A 19,058-nucleotide genomic window follows, 5' to 3' on the forward strand; every position below is an offset into this window, starting at 1 on the left:
GTCATACCAAGTCTGTTATATTTTATAACATTTGTTGGTGTTGTTGAATTTTCTATTGTAAAGTACTTAAGATTTCTCTCAGATTATTTTAACCGTGCTTTCACTCCTACTCAAATCAGGGCGCAAGCAACTCATCACAATCACAAGCAAGTGGTTCCCAGAAGCAGCACTTAGAGTTGCCTCTTTTATCTTTCCTGGCTCTTTCTCCTCCATTGGTGTTTTTGTCATATCTGTTGACTTTCCCTCCTAATTATGAGTTTATCACACAAATTTGCTTTTTCTACTTCCTTTTCTCCCTTCTTTATCCCTTCCCTTGGAATGGTCTACCACCCTTAAATTTTGATGTAATTTATATGCTATTAGCTCTCTAATTTCTATTTGAGGGCTTTCTGCTCTTCTTTATCACTAGCTGCCTACAAGATATTGCTATTTCAATATCTTGCTGTCACCTGACAACAGATCTGATTTCAGCTGGAAGCCTTTACCAATTTATTTTTATTAAGTGGTGAACACCCAACACTGAGAGCTTATAACCCCATTGTGTATGATGGTTCTGCTGTTCCCATAAAGAAAGAAACTATTTCTCCTGTATCTCCCAAGTCTGTCTAACCTGATTACTATAGTCCCTGCCCTAGGACAGGTCTACATAACCTGCTGTCCTTCTGACCAGTTGGCTGTAGATTGGGGGGGTGGGGGGTGTCCAACAACTTGCTTTTTGAATTCAATTAATTTTCTAGAGGGGCTCACAGAACCGAGGAAAACATGTACATTTGCCAGTTTTTAAAAAGGCATGATAAAGGACACAGATGAACAGCCAGATGAAGACATACATAGGACAAGGTCTGGGAGTGTCCTGAGCATAGGCGCTTCTGCTCCCGTGGGCAGGGTGGTGTGTCATCCTCCCAGTGATTGTGTGTCTTCCTACCTGGAACCTCTCTGAATGCCTTATTACTGGGATTTTGTGGTGGCTTCCTGGGGTGGGCATGAGCAGTTATTGACCTCATTTCCAGCACTTGTCTCCCTCTCTGGAAAATGGCAGACGGAGCTGAAAATTCCAAGGTTCTAATAATTACTTGGTCTTTCTGGTGACCAGTCCTCATCCAGAAGTTCACCAGAGTCACTCCAGTAGAACAACAGATGCTCCCAGTCTCTTACCACTGAGAAATTTACAAGGGTTTTCACCTAGCTCTATATTTAATGTCCAGCTGGCGTTCTGTACCATCCATATCTCTCCCTCTCTCTCTCACACATCCACTTTTCATTATTCCAATCTTTCCTTACTCACAAGCTCAGTCTTTGTTATCTTTGTTACCTCCACCCTAACCTAAGTTGTTCATACTCCTTATTCTTTTCTCCTCTCTGTCACCACGCTCAAAAAAAAAAAAAAAAAAAAAAAAAAAAAAAAAAAAATTCTTTTTTTTTTATTCCCCACTAAAAACTTACCTTAAAGCCAAGTGCAAGAATGCATGAGACTAGTCAATAGACTCAAAGGTTTAAGGGGTGGGGGGGACTGTCAAGATAAAAGCTACTTTAACATATTCAGTAGAAAGCAGGAAAAAACTCAGAACCTTAAGAGGGAAAGCTAGTTTTGATTTTGGTTGGTTTTTTTTGAGGGAAAGCTATTTTTTAAAACTACTTTTAAATGTTTGATTATGGTGAAATTACTTTAATTTTCTGAAACAATCCTGATTCCCAATATTTAACCTCATTCTTGGACCACATAAACTGTTTTAGGATTCAGAAAATATTACCACTATATGGTTTAAGACGTTTAATTTTTAACTCTTCAGTACATTCCAAAGGCATGTAAGCTAATGAGGCATTGTGAAGCTTAGGACTTACTTTAATGAATAGATTAGAATTATTTATAGTTAGCAAAACAAGTCTATGCTTCTAAATTGATGCTTCTCTTCTTAAGTTCTTAAGGAAGTTGAAAGCAGTTGTTATTTTAATTACTTTGTATCAGTTGCTCATACTTAAGTTTATACTGTTGACTTTGAGGAAAAGATTTGCTAATATCAAAAGATTAGCTGGTAGATTTTCAAATTAATTCCATATCCTGAAACGAAGTCAAAGGAGCTGGTAACTCTGGTAGTTTTCAAAACACCATTATGAGTACATCCACAAAATTAGTTGTTTTTTAAAGATTTATTTTAATCATATTGAAACCTTCTATGGTTTTTCTTGCAGGAAAACTAGGACTAGAAGAATATGCAGTCTTTTATCCACCAAATGGTAAGAGTAATACCATTGCTTCCTCTAGTGGGAAATAGGAAAATTGCAACTTTTGTAACAAATGTGACCTTCTCTATGTTGAGATGGATAATTTATTATCTAAAGTAAACCTTTTATAGAATATCTCTTAGAAAAAAAGGAAAAGAAAAAAAAGATTATCTATTTTAGCAAATTTTTCCCATGTTTGTGGTAGGTTTGTGCTAACCTGTGCACACCCTATCTGGCTTTCCTTGAAACCAGTAGTGATGTTTGTGAGAAAGCTGATCAGACTTAGGGCCAGGGTGCTTCATTTTCTTCTGCGGGACACTGACTGGGCCATCCAGGGCCTTCCTTTTTTTGTTGGTTTTTTTTTGTTTTTTTTAAGATTTCATGTACTTATTTGACACAGAGAGAGCAAGCAGGGGGCGTGGCAGGCAGAGGAAGAAGCAGACTCCCCACTGAGCAAGGAGCCCTATGTAGTCTTGATCCTAGGACTCCAGGATCATGACCTGAGCCAAAGACAGATGTTTCACCAGCTGAGGCACCCAGGCCCAGGGCCTTCCTTTTGATTTCCCTGCAACAGTGCTCGAATCAGTTGAGTGCAAACTGTGTTAAACTTTGTTATTTCCCTGCAACAGTGCTCGAATCAGTTGAGTGCAAACAGTGTTAAACTTTGTTATTCTCATAATTTTACAAGTGTGGTATTTATGAAATAAAAAGATTTTGAAGGGGCACCTGGGTGGCTCAGTCAGTTAAGCATCTGCCTTCCGCTCAAGTCATGATCTCAGGGTCCTGGGATTGAGCCCTACCTCAAGCTCTCTGCTCAGTGGGGGCCTGCTTCTGCCTCTCCCTTTGCCCCTCCCGTGCCCCTCCTCTGCCTATGCTCTCTCACACACTCTCTCTCTGTCAAATAATAAAAAATCTTTAAAAATTTTTGAAGAAATATATCACCAGGATAATCTATTTTGACTGTATAAACTGATCAAATGCGTAATGACCTCATTAGATATTAAGTATTCCTTTGAGGTTATTGGACATTTCTTAAGATCTGCTTTTCGGAAAAGCAATATAGAACATTCCTCTTTCTGATAATTTTAAGTTGCATCCTGAAGAAGTCCACCCAGTAGAGTTAAGAACATGGACTTTATAATCCAACAGATGTGGGTTCAGATCCCAGTTCTGCCAGCTCACCCTGTGACCTTGGGTAAGTTGTATGACTTTGCCGAGCTTCAGATGCATCATCGATAGCACATGGATTAGAAGAGACACAATCTATAAAAAGGGCACAGTGACTAATAAGTAGCCAATGCTCAGAAAACGCAGTTGCTACTGGTGTATTTTGCTTCTTTGTCAACCTCTCCATGTGAAAGTCATACTTGGCATTCACAGCACTGATCTCTCCACGCACCTGTCAGTGTGACCTCTCAGGTTCTTCCACCGGCCATCCTTCTCTGCCCTTCTTAATTGAAGCACCGGTGTTCTCCCGTGGCCCATCGCACCCCAATTCTGCTGCTCTTCTTTTCACATGTTTCCTCAGGCTTTTTTACCTGCTTTCTTGGTTCTGTTTGTTCATTACTCTAAAATTTACATCTGCAGTTCTCACCTCTAAAATAATTAACTCAAGCTTAACATATCTCAACATGAACTCATTCATTTATCTTCCTCTACCCACTATTCAAAAAAAAAGGTTAAAAACAAGATGAAATTAAGAATGAAACAAAACTGTGCTTTTTCTCTCTCAGTTCGTTGTACTCTCATCTAACCAGTCATTCAAGGCCAAATGCCAGGTGGTCATCCTTTACTCCTCTCAGTCTTGCATCCCCTCATCTAGCAAGTCACCAGAGCCATCCCATTTTACTTTTAAAATGCATCTGGGACCTCTCCCTTCTCTCTCCCTCACCGTAACTGCTGCTTTGTCTTCAACCAGGCTTTACCATCTCTAGCTTATTAATTGTAATAGACACCTCACTGGTCTGTCTTTTTCCAGCCTTTTCTAGCTTTGCTTTACTGTTCACAGTGCTGTCTGAGTTTTACATCTAAAAGGAAAATTTCAGAATTGCCATTTTTCTCCTTAAAGTTTTCTTCAGGCTTACCACCTCTTTATAAGAGATGTCCAGGCCTCTACTCAGTCTGACTCCTAGCTTTGTATCTCCCCTTTTCCTATCTCACTTTTCGTTTATGATAGCAATATCAAATGATTAGCTACACACACGCACACGCAGCCCTGTGCACTGTCAGAGCACTGTGCTGCTTCCTGCCTCATTCCCTCTCCGCTCTCATGTATGGAGAAGACTTTCTTTCCCTGCTCTCAGGGCTCACCTCAGGCACAATCCTTTTCCAGAAGCTTTCCCCGCATCCCCAGGTTAGGTTAAGGACCCTTTCTTTAGGCTCCCATAATATCCAGTGTGAAAATCTTTGATACCCCTTATTATATTATCTTGACATTATTTGCTTATGCTTTATCTTCCTTTCTAGATTGCAAAACCCTTGAGGTATAAGGCCATATTAATTTTTGTTCCCCCAGCATCTAGTCATCACAGGGGTTTAATGAGTATTTAATTGAAATAAATTAGAGGATTTTTAATTTTAACATTTATTTATGTTATACCTCTGACTCCTCGGAAACCTAATTTTCAGACAACTTTTTATGTTTATCCAAGAATCAGGAAATCAAAGGAAAAATACCTCTGAAGAGCCCAAAGAAGTGTCCATGGAGTCAAGCTCTTCCTCTCTCCATTCCTAGGAGAGCTTTTTCAACTTAGTTTAGAACATAGTCGGTTAAGTGTCCAACTCTCAGTTTCAGCTCAGGTCATGGTCTCAGGGTTGTGAGATTGAGCCCTGTATTGAGCTCTGAGCTGGGGTTTCTCTCCCTCTCCCCCCGCTTCCCTTGCTTGCTTATACTTGCACTCCCTCAAATAAATAAATGAATCTTTAAAAAAATATATTAGCTTTTACTTCACACACATGCCTAGCAAGCTCGGTTTGCCAGTGTTTATGGTGCCCTGCAAAACTAGAAGCATGGAAAGGGGCCGATAGAGATAGGAAAGATGACTAACAATAGTAGAAATGAAAATCAGAGGTTTCACAAAGGAAAATAGAAAAACGATAGACCAGCACATAAGAGCACTCCAGAAAATCAGGCTGGGACCATTTTATGTAAAAGCTTTTTAAAAGGTCTCACTGGGGTGTAGCATGCTATCATAATTTAAGACTTTTATTAGGAACTCAAGACACCAAGGAAAAATATTGCTGTAATAAGAGTAAGAGTAGCCACAGCAGCAGCTGCCAGCGTTCTCCAAGCAGCACTGTGTACCAGGCAGGGTGCTAAGCACATAGCTTATGTTCATTCATTGAATGCTTACAGAGCAGGTACCTTTGGACGCAGGTATTACTATTATTCCTATTTGTAGATAAAGAAGCTGAGGCATAGCATGTCAACTTGTCCAGCTGGTGAGTTTCAAAGGGCTTTGGGTTCAAAGTCCTTTGACTGCAGTGTTCTCCATCACCATGCCCTTTTGCCTCGGGGAAATGTTACTGTGTATGCTAGAGTGTCTTTCAGAAGCTAAGGAAGGGGTAATATATTGAAACATATTGAAAAATTAGATGTATATAATAGGTTCTAAGAAGATACTCATTCAGAATAAAAGTAGTTTGTTGCTAAATAGGGAAAATAGGGTAAACCTACAGCTTTCCGTAAACTTAATTCTTCAGAATTATTTCTTCTTTCAGGTTATTTTAGAATGTTACCAGAATCAGAGAGAACTCTCCTCTCTGGGCAATGAGTCTGAAGTTGCAGAATAAGAAGAGACAAAGAGTAGTTAGTGTGCTGTCCCTTTATTCTTTCCTCAAGGCAATACAAGGCAACATTTTATATTACTCACTCTCTTCTGCCAAAGATAGGAATACTTTAAAATCTTAAGGATACCTCTGGGGTGCCTGGGTGGCTCAGTTGGTTAAGTGTCCACCTTTGTCTCCAGTCGTGATCTCGGGGTCCTGGGATCGAACCCCGAATCAGACTCCCTCCTCAACAGAGAGCCTGCTTCTTCCCCTCACTCTGCCTCTTCTCTCTGCATGTTCTCTCTCTCTCAAATAATAAATAGAAAAAATATAGAAAATTAAAAATATAAAATCTTGAGGACACCTCTACCACCACTGCCACCAGAATTGGCCTGGCTTTCTTGGTCTCAGGGGTCCACACAGAGAGACTATAGCCCACTGACACACTCTCTGTCCCGGACCAGACAGATGCTTACCCAGGGGCACCTCCCTCCCTGTATCACCTTTCCTAGGGTTGAAATGACAGGCCATAGTGGCATTGGACATTACCCTCTCACCTCATTTGAGGCCTTGTTAGTGGACAGGCTTTTCTGTAGTAGATTCACTGAACAACTGGTGAGCATAATTTCTGAGCTGAGGAGACTCTTCACAGGAATTACATAAGCTTCTCGTTTTTATTTTTTGTTCACTTTATATAACTGTATTCATTTAATACTTTAGTCCTTCTCTGGCTTTCTTTTCTATTCTAGCTGGGTGAGCTGCAGTCATAACCTGAGCACCTGCTATCAAGGAGCTTACATTCTATTGAGGGAGACAAACAATAAATAAGTAAATAAATAGCTAATGAAAATAATTTCAGAGAGGACATGAACAATAAAGGGGAACAAAAATTGATAGTGGGGGGCATGGCTATTTTAGGTCAGGTGATCAGAAAAGTACTTCTGAGGAGGTAGAATATGAACTGTGACCAAATATGCAGACTGGGCTGTGCAAAGAGGCAGAACATTCCGAAGAGGATATACAGCCTGGTGAAGGGCCTACGACAGACATGTGCCTGATGCTTTGAAGAATAAGATGATCTGCGGAGCTGGTGACAGTGAACAAAACATAACCTGGTACAGGGTGAGGTAGGAGACTTATGGACCAGGTCAGCTAGGGAGACCATTGATTGAAAATTTTGTCTAGTAAGTCCAGTGTCTGGGCTGATTCCTCAGAGACAGTTTCTGTTAATTCCTTGTTTCCTATGAATGAGCTATCCTTTTAAAAAAACTTTAATTCCAGTTAGTTAACGTGCAGTGTTGTATTAGTTCAGGTGTACAATATGGTGGTTCAGCACTTCCGTACCTTACTCAGTGTTCGTCATGATTTAAGTGTACTCTTGATCCCCTTAGGCCATACTTTCTTATTTCTTTGCACACCTGGTAACTTTTTTGTTGATAACTAGATCTCTTGACTATTATAGTGTGGTAACTAGGAATCGGATTGTCTCCCCTCCCCAAAATCTGTTGTTGTTTGTTGTGCACTAGTTATTTGTTTCGTGACTTTTCTAAACTGCTTTTGTCAGGATTGTGTTTTTTGTAGGGAGTGCCCACTGAAGTCTCTGTTCATTAGCTTAGTGGTCAGCTGATAATTTGATAGAGATTTCCTTAAATATCGGACACCAAAAGGAAAAAAATTACCCCAGACTGTATAGCCTGGCTCTGCGTTGAGGTATTCTTTCAAGGCCAGGCCATTTGTGGTTCTACCTTAGCCTGTGCTTGCTGCCTGCACAGAGCGCAGGAGTCTGGCAGAAGTGAAAGCTGAAGTGCTTCTTAGGTCCTTTCTAGATTCCCCTGAATAGAAAGGAGCTTTTCCCAGCCTCTTCCTTCCCTAGCTTCTTCCTTTCCAGGGTTGCCGGTCTGTCTATGACTTGCCCCACCCGAGGGAGCTGTAGCGAGTATAATTGCACTTATAGGCTTTTGACTTAAGCCCAGTCCCTCAGGAACCTACTAGAAGCTACTAGACAGGTCAAGATACACAACCACAGTTTTTTGATTCAAGATCCATATTGTCCACTCTGGGACCAGCAAACTGCCTCGGGAACATAGGGAGCTATATCTTCATAATTGCCACCAAACTGGACAATGGACGATGGTAGACAGATAAATTAAAATATCACAATGCTCTCTTTCCAAAATTCAGCTTCTCTTTCTTTTATTAAGCATTTCCTTGATTGTGAGGTTTATTATTATTATTGATTCCAGAACTCAAAAAAAGTTGATCTAATAGTTCTAGCCATCACCTTACAGAAGGACAGAGTTTTGGAGTCCCCTACTCTACTATTCGCAGTGATATCTCTTCTCCAGTTCCAAAATCATCCTAACTACTGTGTGGAATAGAAGTATCACTCTAATGTAAACTCCAAGAGAACACGGATCTTTTGAGGACCAACATATTTAGCACCAAGAATCGTGCATGTCATAAAGTCACTCATTGCTCAGTAGACATCGTTGAATGAGAGAGCAAATGAATGAGGGAGTGAATATTGAAGAATATGAAGAACAAAAATAGAAGCAAAGGACAAGACTTAACAAGAGAAATACACATAGATTTTTGAGACTTGGGTAAACAGACACTACAATTTGCTAATACCATTTGTTTCCAAAAGAAAAGAGAAAATAATTAGTTGCTAGTGAACATTAAGCAGAGGAGTTTGGGGACTCTCGATCAGTGGTTATCAACCAAGGGTAATTCCATGTCCCACCTTCCATCCCCCAGGAAACATTGGCCAATATCTGTGGACACTTTTGGTTGTCAGAGCCAGAGGAAAGAGGGGTTTTACCAGTATCTCAGGTGTAGAGACCAGGGATGTGGTTAAACATTCTGCAGTACACAGGATAGCCCCTCAAAACAAAGATTAGGAAAGGCACTTGGAAGACATAGTGAAAATATGTCATTTTAAATCCTCTTACAAGTGTTGGGGCGCCTGGGTGGCTCAGTGGGTTGAGCCTCTGCCTTCAGCTCGGGTTATGATCTCAGGGGCCTGGGATCGAGGCCCTGGGATCAGGCTCTCTGCTTGGCGGGGAGCCTGCTTCCCCCTCTCTCTCTCTGCCTGCTTGTGATCTCTGTCAAATAAATAAATAAGATCTTTTAAAAAATCCTCTTACAAGTGTCAAGTCTATAAATAGCAATGTACTTTGTCATCTTTATGAATTAAATAAATTAAAAACATCTCATAATCCAAAATTTATTTGGATTTATTTTTATTTATTTACCTGTTCGCTATGTGTAGAATGAGGATAACCAAAGGAAATTATTATTTCCAGAAATGAATTCAATAAACTGTACTAAGTAATCCCAAATGAAAGAGTGTAAAACTTTGGAATGATATCAAATTGAGTAAGAGGTGAGATCTGTGACACAACTATAAATGCTGAGTATTAACAGAGACAGTGAGGAAATGAAGAGAAAATATTTAGTAAGTGCAAAGCATTTTAATATTCGGTGTATTTTCTGAGTCATATTTACTATTTATATCTTACTTAGTTCAAGATTTATTTTTGTTGACCATGCTTACCATTCTGAGCTATGTCAAAGGCCCATGAAACCATTACTTTTTTATAAAGTTATTCCTATTGAATGGGACAGGCAGTTCATATTTTAGACTTTCTTTAGATAGACAAAGCCTAGTATCTTAAAATAATCAGTTATGGCAGACTTGCAGAACTCTAAGGCCAGGGAAGAGATGGTGTCCCAAGCATCCTGACGCCTGTTAGAAGTACACTCTTGGATGATGGCCACGTGTATGAAACTTGACCCTTGAAAGGCTGAAGTGATGAGAGGCAAAGGAAAGGATTTTGGAAAACTGGCCAAGAACATGACAACCTCTGAGATCAAAGAAACGTTTTAGGTCATATGTGCCTGAGAGTGTTAATGGATTCGTCACTGCTTCTTATGCTTTCTACTTTCGTTGGCCAGAATTTCACTTTGTCCTTCCTCAATAGAGCAGACTGTGCACCCTTTTTTTTGGAATCGTAAGCCCTGGTTAATCTTACCTAATACTCACCAAAAAAAGATTTTCTTAGATTTAAGCTGATACTTAAAAGTGGTGCTGTCCCTTCTGAAAGCGTAAAATAGTTACAGTTGTGGAGCATCTGCTGTGTCCTAAATAGTGGACTCTTGCACTTTGACGACATTAACTCACATATGCTTTATACAACTTGATGAAGTTGGTCTTGTTTATCTCCATTTTCAAAAATGAAAATAGAGACTCAGATGGTGTCACTTGCCTGGAGTCACACAGAATTCATTCATACTCATGTCTGTATGACTTCATTGGCCATTTCTAATTTCAACCCTGAGTTTTTGAGAGCGTCTTATCCTACATGTTAGTTACTTATTCGTAAATGAATCTTACGCCTTAATGTTTTTTCACTTTTTAATTTTTTTATTTGCATATCATTGACACACAATGTTACATTAGTTTCAGATGGCCAACATGCTGATTGGATAGGTCTACACATTATGCTGTGCTCACCCACAAGTACAGTGAGGCCTGTCACTGTAGAGCACGACTTCAGTACCACTGACTGTATTCCCTATACTGTGCCTTTTGGCCCCTAACTTAATCATTCCATAACTGGAAACCTGTTTTCCCCACTCCCCTTTGCCCATTTGCCTGTCCCCCTCCCTACTTTCTTGCCTCGGCAACCATTATTTTGGTTCTCTGTTGTATTTTAATATCTTATTTAAAAGACCTGATTATAAATCCTCAAATTTCCATCAATTTATATCTCATTTCTAGAAGATACTGTGCTGGGTGCTGAAGATAATACAAGTATGAATTGTGCCCCTTGCCTCAAAGAGTTTATAACCTAACTGCTTATAAAGCAGCTATAGATTTCAGAACTTGGGGAAAATGTGGGGGAAGTGCAGTTGACCACAAGTCGTCTTAATATATGCATCCCTTTTTGTTGCCTGACAGTTCATGAATTCACTCAGTATAAGCTTCCTAATTAAAAGTGTCTTGTCTGGACTAGGGTACTCCTATCCTTAGCAGATCCTTAATACATATTTGTAGAATATGAAAATAATAATAATAGTACCACCTCCATTTCTGACTATCTTTCTCTGCTTGTTCAAATGTTGCTGCAGTAGTTTAACAGAGGAAAGAAAAAGGGTCTTTGCAGTAAGAATACTGGGATTTTGTATAATATCCATTTGCTTTGAGATGCAGTATTTAGAAAGATGTAATATATACTTATATTTCTGTAAAGCATCAAAATATGTCTACTATTTATTAACTCATTTTCCTCTCAGTTTATTTTCAGATATCAACAATTTTATTTTGTTTTTATTTTATTTTATTTTTATTTTTATTAGAAAAGTTAGAAAATACAGACTTTTTTATTATTTGCTAAAAGCCTATAATTAGTAAAAGAAACAAAATTAAGTAGCTGAGAGGGAAGGTAGGAAAAGATAGTCATTCATAAGTAGAAAAAAGATGCTCAACCAAAGATATAAACAGAGAGAGAGACTTGAAGAAAGATGGTGGGTGGGCCCTCAGCTCTTAGCCTTTTTTTTTTTTTTTTAAGGTTTTATTTATTTGTCAGAGAGAGAGAGCATGCACAAGCAGGGGAAGCAGCAGGCAGAGGGAGAAGCAGGCTTCCTACTGAGCAAGGAGCCTGATGTGGAACTGGATTATGACCTGAGCCGAAGGCAGCCTCTTAACCTTCTGAGACACCCAGGTGTCCCGTGGACCCTCATTCTAAGTGTTCCTTGGAACTTGAGCTGGTGGCTATCACATTAGGAATGTTGACTTGTTAATGTGAACCTAATCTGGTTTTGAATTTTTTCAGTTTCTAGAAGCAAAAACCTTTACGTTGCTGAAGAATCTTAAACTGGAAGATCCTCCTATGTCCACTTTTCTTTAGATCTCACAAATTTTTCTGTGTTTGCTCTAAGCATAATTGTTAAACATAGAATTTTAGAGCTAGATGATATTTCAGAGACAGTCTTAGTTCCTGTGCATGACAAGCAGTTACTAAAACTCAGGAAGTCGGTGACTTTCCTGAGGTTACCCAGCTGTTTTGTATAAGCCAGCCACTTATCTTTTTAACAGATTGGGTTCTAATATACAGGATGAAGTTGTTTCAGGAAGGACATGATCTATTGACTTTCTGAGACCATTACAATTTGTTCTTAAACTTAGTTCTGATATGCTTTGTTCTGTTTTTGTCTTCTTTTTGTAATATATTCAAAGTTTTAGTTTTTCAGTGTTAGCAATAGAAAGTTAACTGGACTTTTTACTTGAAAACTTCTAGTTTGTTTTTATACAGGTATTAAAAAGCATTTTTGGTTTTGGTGGTTACCATCACTCAGTCTTTCTAACATTCATGAACAAATGAAGCAAAGATAGGAAACCTTTCTATTTCAGTTTAATCTTCTCAAGTTTACCTAATAACTCAGTGGGTATACTAATTGAAAAGAAACTTTTTTTTTCTTTTTTTTTTTTTAAGGTGTAATCCCTTTCCATGGATTTTCAATGTATGGTAAGTTGGGCTTTAAAATAGTCACTGTTTTTATCACACTTTAGAAAATTAAACATGAAGATCACAATTTATACCGTTATCACCCACCCACTTAACAAGTTATCGTGAACATTTTTAAACATTGAGTTTAGTATTTGTTTATATCTCCTATTAAATATTTTAAAAGTAAAGTGTCCTCGTAATTTCTCAGATGATGATTGCTTGACGAATTAAAATCAAAACATACTGTGAAAGTGCTTCTGTGTTGACCAGCTACTAATCTGATAGAAACTAGAGATACATGTTAATATTTAGTTCTCATAGGTGGAAAATGAGGTTGCTTAAATTCCCGAATTAATTCTCCTAAGTCTTTTACACAAATAATAGGTCCGAAAGAATGTGAAGGGAGGGCCAAGACTGAGTTCGAGTCTATGCTTTCTCCAGACTGCTGACATAGACATCAGATTTCACTGAAGGCTTGCACATCCCAAGGGACCATGTGAAAAGTGCACCTTCAGGCATGAGGACCCTGAATGCCTTCCAGGCTCAGGTGTCATTGAATGAGGAATGCAAGAAGCTTAATGAAGATGAGCAAGAGGAAGAATGCTCTATACTCCAATGAAAATAATTTTTAAATTGTCACACATTGCATATGAACAGGTGGAAGAGTGTTGTCTCCCCATCTGCTATCTCCCCACCTTTATACTAAATAGAAATACTTTAATGTTTTGCTTTTATAAAAGGAATCAGTGACGCATTAACATTTTTCTTTGTAAAAGCCCCTCTTTGTATTCAGCATCAGACAATAATGGTGAAGGACAGAAGGTTAGATTTTTTAAAACTAGCAGACAATGGAAGGAGTTCAGAAGACCTAGGAACATTGCATTATGCTACCCTTGACGGTGTTAATCACAGGCTTGAATTACAAGGCACTCTGCTTGCTTCTCTTGAGCAACCAAAATTTCATAACATAATACGGAACATTATAATCACCTTTCAGCACATTTCTCTTTTATAAATATGTGAGGAATTTAAAATAGAAAACCCCCAAAAGGTTAAGAATATAAAGTTTTATATCTAATAATAAAAATGTTAGCCTGTTATCTATTTTATTTCCAAGAATTTTTCAAGTAAACAGTTTTTAAAAAGTGAACTTGAGAGATTTGGAGGATATCAATGATGTTATAAAAGCTTAAATCTAGTAATTCTTAGGGAACAAAACACATCATTGACTCTGTCTCTGCTTATTCCCATGCTTACTTAAATAGGTAAAGGTTTAATGTTCACTAAGGAATTAGATGATGCAAAATGTTTGATACAGAGTTTCTTTATACTATTTTAAAAATGTATGTTAAGCATCCACAAACACCTTAGCAACACCACTTATTCAGAACTAGTGTATTAGAATAATCATCCAAGCATCCCCAAGGACTCCACATAATACTTTACTAATTCAGTTTTAGCTACTATGTTTCTTAATAATTATATAATACTTCTCTCATTAAAAACTGATTCAAAACTTTTTATTTTTAAACTGGCCTTCCCCTCTCCCATTTATGCCAATTAATATCGTTTGATGATTTCACTAAGAAATTCCTATGATGCCATATTTAATTGATTAAAAAGATAATGAGCTAATTCATTTTTATGGAAGAAACAAATGGGAAGTGTGCTATAAATAAAAAGTAAGCTCATGTAGATTTCTTACATGTCACATCTAAAGGACTAAAGCTTTTCCATTTCATAGCTTTATAAGGGAATTCAACACAAACAGTAGTGGTATCTTAAATAATAACCAATTGTAAAGGTTTGTATTATACATGTTTGTTTAAAAAGTGCTGATTTTAAAATTATCTCTTTTATTCCTTCACTGGAAATGATAATTAATGAGTACTGAATCCATAAAATCTTTAGACTCAGATTATAGGTTTTTACATATCAATAACTTTCAAAGTTAAAGGGAAAAAATGCCTAAAAAGATAAATAAATTTCATAGCTTCACTTTGAATTTATAATAATGCCATGTATTTATGCCACATTGCTTTTTCTTAGGTTGTTGCAACTAGAATGTGAATTATTCTTTTTAAATGTGTAGAATACATTAATTTGGGCTATTTTAACAAAGAGCAATTTATTTTGATAGTAGAGTAAGTTTTTAAAGTTAGTTTTAAAATGGAAAGATATGCCAGTTAGTTTTTAAACGTGTTTGTATATAATTTAATTTTTTTCTTTATATATAAAAGTAGTTTATTTTTGTAGGTATTTATTTACTCCCCTAAAATTGATTTGTCTCTCTTTTCTTCTTCAGAAAAAGTGAAATCTCGCCCTTGCAATGCTAGCTTTTGATGATTTACTCATCTATAATATTGTGCACTGACATTTATTCCAGATAGTTGAATTTTTATTTTTGTAAGAGTTAAAAATTGTTATCATTTTTCCCTTTCATTTTTTCAAAAAGAAGTGAGTTGAGTTGGCTTATTGCTTTCCCTGATAATTTAACTGCCTACTGCCAGGGACGGTATTGATGGATTATAGAGCCTGAGAATTTCTAACTTATCCATTTTATGTCATAGCTAAAATTACCTAGTAAGTCATTGTGTTTTAAAATTAATATTTAGGTAATGCAGTTTTATGTATCTGCATTATGAATGTGTGCATGCTGCATAAAATTCTCAAGGTTTGAAAAGATGAAAAGCATGACCATGTCAGTCCAGAATATCATGTTGTCACATCAGCATCTGAGATGAGGACTTCTGACATTCAGTTTTGGGATGTCTGATTGAGTTGACTCACCTGTGCTTAATTGCCAAGAATTGGGTGCAAAGGGAAACTTAATTCAACATTCATTAGAGAAATAAATCCTCTGCCTGACAGTTGTTTTATTTTAAGCCTATAAAAACTTCTTTGTACAAATGTTGAGATAACGCTAGTCTCAAGGACCAGTTATTCTAAACTGTTAATCAAAACTTTTATTTTCAAATTAAATTAGTTGAAGACCGTGATTCTAAATGCTAGTCATAAATCATCTTATATTTTACTTACCTCACTTCCAAAATAAAAAACTTTGAAAAACCTTCTGTATCCTTTGTGAACAAAGTGAAAATGAATGACCTCCATCTCACTTTCTTACTATTTCAATTTTAAAAAGAGAGCTTGACATTACCTAGTTTTTTAAAGTTACTTTGAACTTTAATATCCCTCTATATGTAATTCCACTGTGTCATTCCATTAAGTTGGGTTTATGGTAGTTTTTAATTACCCCTTTCTCTATCATTTTTAAGGACTGAACTTTTTACATGTGTATTTATTTCCTTTTCAACATGGAGAAACAATATATATGATTTTAAACTTGTCTTTGAATGAATATTACTATAAAATATTCTTTCATGTTTCATTAACTTATTTTCTCAAATTATAATAGTTCTGCAATGTTATTGATTAATTTCTTTATTCTTTCAGTTGCACCACTTTGTTTTCTCTACCATGAACCTTCCAAATTGTATCAGATATTCCGTGAGATGTATGTGCGTTTTTTCTTCAGACTCCATTCCATCTCTTCTCATCCTTCTGTAAGTTCATAAAAATTGGATCAAATTTGACTCTGATCTGTTTTCTTTCCTTAAGGAAAAGTCTGCTACTTAGTTAAATTGTAAAGCAGCAAATTTTAATTTGTAATGTCAAGCAGCATATTCCTACAGAATAAGTGAAATTGAAGAGAAGAAGAAATTGATATTTAAATATTTTTGGTGATAATTAGGGAGGAAAAGGGCATTTATCAATTGCACTTACATTGTCTTTTATCTGTTAACTGAAAAATCATATAAAAATGTCTTTATTATTCACTTTGGCAAGGTTGCCTACCCTCTTTGAGCGCTGATGTCCTCATCTCGGAGATGAGATTAGTATGTTTCTCTAGGGCTATAGACTGCCAGGGTAGCTCTTGGCTCATGGTGGGTGTTCAGTAAATAAATGACTGCTGTTTTTATTACTATTGTTGTGATTGTCATCTGTTAATGAAAATCCAGCATTTATTTGTCACTTATTTATCATTTTCATATTTGACTAATTATCAGTTACCATTATAGATAACTTCTTTGTGTTCAGTAGATAGCTCCTTTGACCTCTAAGAGGAACCTACTGGGAGTCGAACTTTTTTTTTTTTTTTTAAGATTTTGTTTATTTATTTGACAGACAGAGATCACAAGTAAGCAGAGAGGCAGGCAGAGAGAGAGAGGGAAGTAGGCTTCCCACCAAGCAGAGAGCCCGATGCGGGGCTCCATCCCAGGACCCTGGGATCATGACCTGAGCTGAAGGCAGAGGCCTTAACCCACTGAGCCACTCAGGTACCCCAGGAGTCAAACATTTTTATCTATTTTATGTTTCCTGGTCCTCTATCACATCTTTTTTTCTACCCATGAGCCTGAGTCAAAACAGTATTTTACTTTAATTATACTTTTTCACCTTTGGGCCTGCTCTGGTCCACCTGTGGTTAACTCAGCTGACGCTCCAGAAGAAACACTAAATGGAAATGTATCAGGGCTACCAGAGTTCCCTGAAGAGAATACTCTGTCACTACTATTAAATTAAATCACTTTTCTTTTTCTGCCACAGTTTAACCCTGTGTATTCCTAGTCTACCTCGCTTTGTCTCCACCTTTTCTCTCCTACATTGCTGGTAAAAGCTGACAAGTAACAGAAATCCAGGGTTTCTCCCATGAACAAATGAAGCACCACCAATTATCTTTGGGGGGGTTTCCTATTTTCTGAAACAACTTGAGTTAGTGCTTATCTTATATTAATTTTTAGTGTAGAGTAATCAGAAATATATAAATAATTCTGATTTCTAATAACCTTATTTTTAGTCTCAGATTTCTTACTCTCATATCTGTATCATTTTATGCTTCAGAGTTAAAAAAATTTTTTTAACTGGCTGCCCAAGATACACCCACAGTGTTTTTCCTTGTGCAGAGCACTGAAGCTTGACATCCAGCAACCCTGGATACTCCTTCTCTAGCTCCATGCTGACCCTGAGGTGTCCTTTTTCAGTGAATTGGTTGGGCCAGCCCTGCCTCTTGCCCTTTCTTTATTCAATGGAATAGACTTACAGGCGGTCAGCTCCTTTTCTGGCTTGTAGCCAGACCGAACTATTTGGAACCATGCCAGCCCTTTTTTTCCTTAGAAACTCACAAAGAGGATTCAAACTTCCTCACAAAGATCAACCCTGAGGAATGCTGAGGTACAAAAAAGACTTTATTCAGAGTCGTCAAGTAATAAACGCACTTGAAAAACCATCTGCTTCAATTGGTTACTTTTTGTCCTCTACAAATGATGCCCTTATAAAAAGTAGATTTATATATATAGATAGAAAGATAGAGCTTTATACTAAGGTAATCAGGCATTCTTGTTTGATAACTTCCTGATGCAAGTTTCAAACAGTCATTGGTCAGTCTTCCCCTGGGAATAGATTTCAAAGAAAGAGTGAAAAAAAGCAGGAAATATTTTTCTGGATGGGTGAGGCAGCTGAAAGGGAAGGGACTTATGGAGGGAGAGAGTAAAGGGTGTGGGTGTAGTACAAAGAAATACCTGGAAACTGGAATGCATCCAGAAAAAACTAGTTTGCTGGACATAAGTGATAATACAGGGCTTACAGAGTAGTAGGTTTCTATAAAATGATGTTTTCCTTGGACTCTTTGAATATTATACACCAGGTTATATGGGGATCCTACTGTGTTCAAAAGGAGGCTCCTTAGCATACCTATAATAGTAAGAGGGAAAAAATGTATCTTTAAACAAAGTATTGGAGATCTTTAGAGCATTTCCTGTTTTTTACTTTCCGACAGTATAAAAATATTTATGTTGATAATTTTGTCCTTGTTTCTATTTGAATAATTTATTGTCAGAGTTAATTTTTAAATGCTAAAATATGTATTTCTCTTGTGTTTTCTTATTATATCCAGGGTATTGTGTCCCTCTGTTTGCTGTTTGAAACTCTTCTTCAGACCTATCTCCCTCAGCTCTTCTATCATCTACGAGAAATTGGGGCTCAACCGTGAGTGCCTTTCTCTCCTAATTAAAGAATAGATTGACATCAGAAGGTACTATTATATCACTTTAAAGCATACAATGTAAAGATAAACAATTCTTTAGGGAAATTAAACTAACAATTTCTCCAATAAAACACAGATTATCAAGTAATAGAGTGTAACTCTATGTTGTGCCAAAAATTCTCAGAAGAACATCCAAAATCCTAATGAATTCTTATTTGCTGGGATTTTTGTGCCTTGTGGAAGGATCACCAAAATGAGCTGATTTCTATTCAAAAGGAAAGGTATTGCCAAAATTGAGAAAAAATATGTGAACACAAATACTATGTAAGAAATGTGATAATACTAAAATTAAGTCATTTTAGGCTAAGTTTACCAGAGAACAACTTAATGAAAGCTATATAGGTTAAAGTTTGCTTTTTTGTTCAAGGAAACTGAATCAGTTACCTAGTAATGATTGTACACTGTGATTATTTTGCTCCAAAAGTTTGAATATTTTTTCGTTTATCTCAGTA

The 19,058-nt window shown here is 37.1% G+C and overlaps 1 protein-coding gene across 4 annotated transcripts in view; it reads left to right on the top strand.

The window, feature by feature from the left end:
* Positions 1-19,058, top strand: part of TBC1D19 (TBC1 domain family member 19) — a 173,277-nt gene that overhangs the window by 140,027 nt on the left and 14,192 nt on the right. For all 4 annotated transcript variants that reach the window (XM_032334035.1, XM_032334036.1, XM_032334034.1 and 1 more), the window contains 4 exons: positions 2,191-2,235; positions 12,489-12,521; positions 15,960-16,069; positions 18,457-18,548. In XM_032334035.1, coding sequence (XP_032189926.1) covers positions 2,191-2,235; positions 12,489-12,521; positions 15,960-16,069; positions 18,457-18,548 — 280 coding nt within the window. The remainder of the gene's footprint in view (positions 1-2,190; positions 2,236-12,488; positions 12,522-15,959; positions 16,070-18,456; positions 18,549-19,058) is intronic.

The sequence above is a fragment of the Mustela erminea genome, chromosome 2 (assembly GCF_009829155.1).
Source record: "Mustela erminea isolate mMusErm1 chromosome 2, mMusErm1.Pri, whole genome shotgun sequence".
Lineage (NCBI taxonomy): Eukaryota > Metazoa > Chordata > Mammalia > Carnivora > Mustelidae > Mustela > Mustela erminea.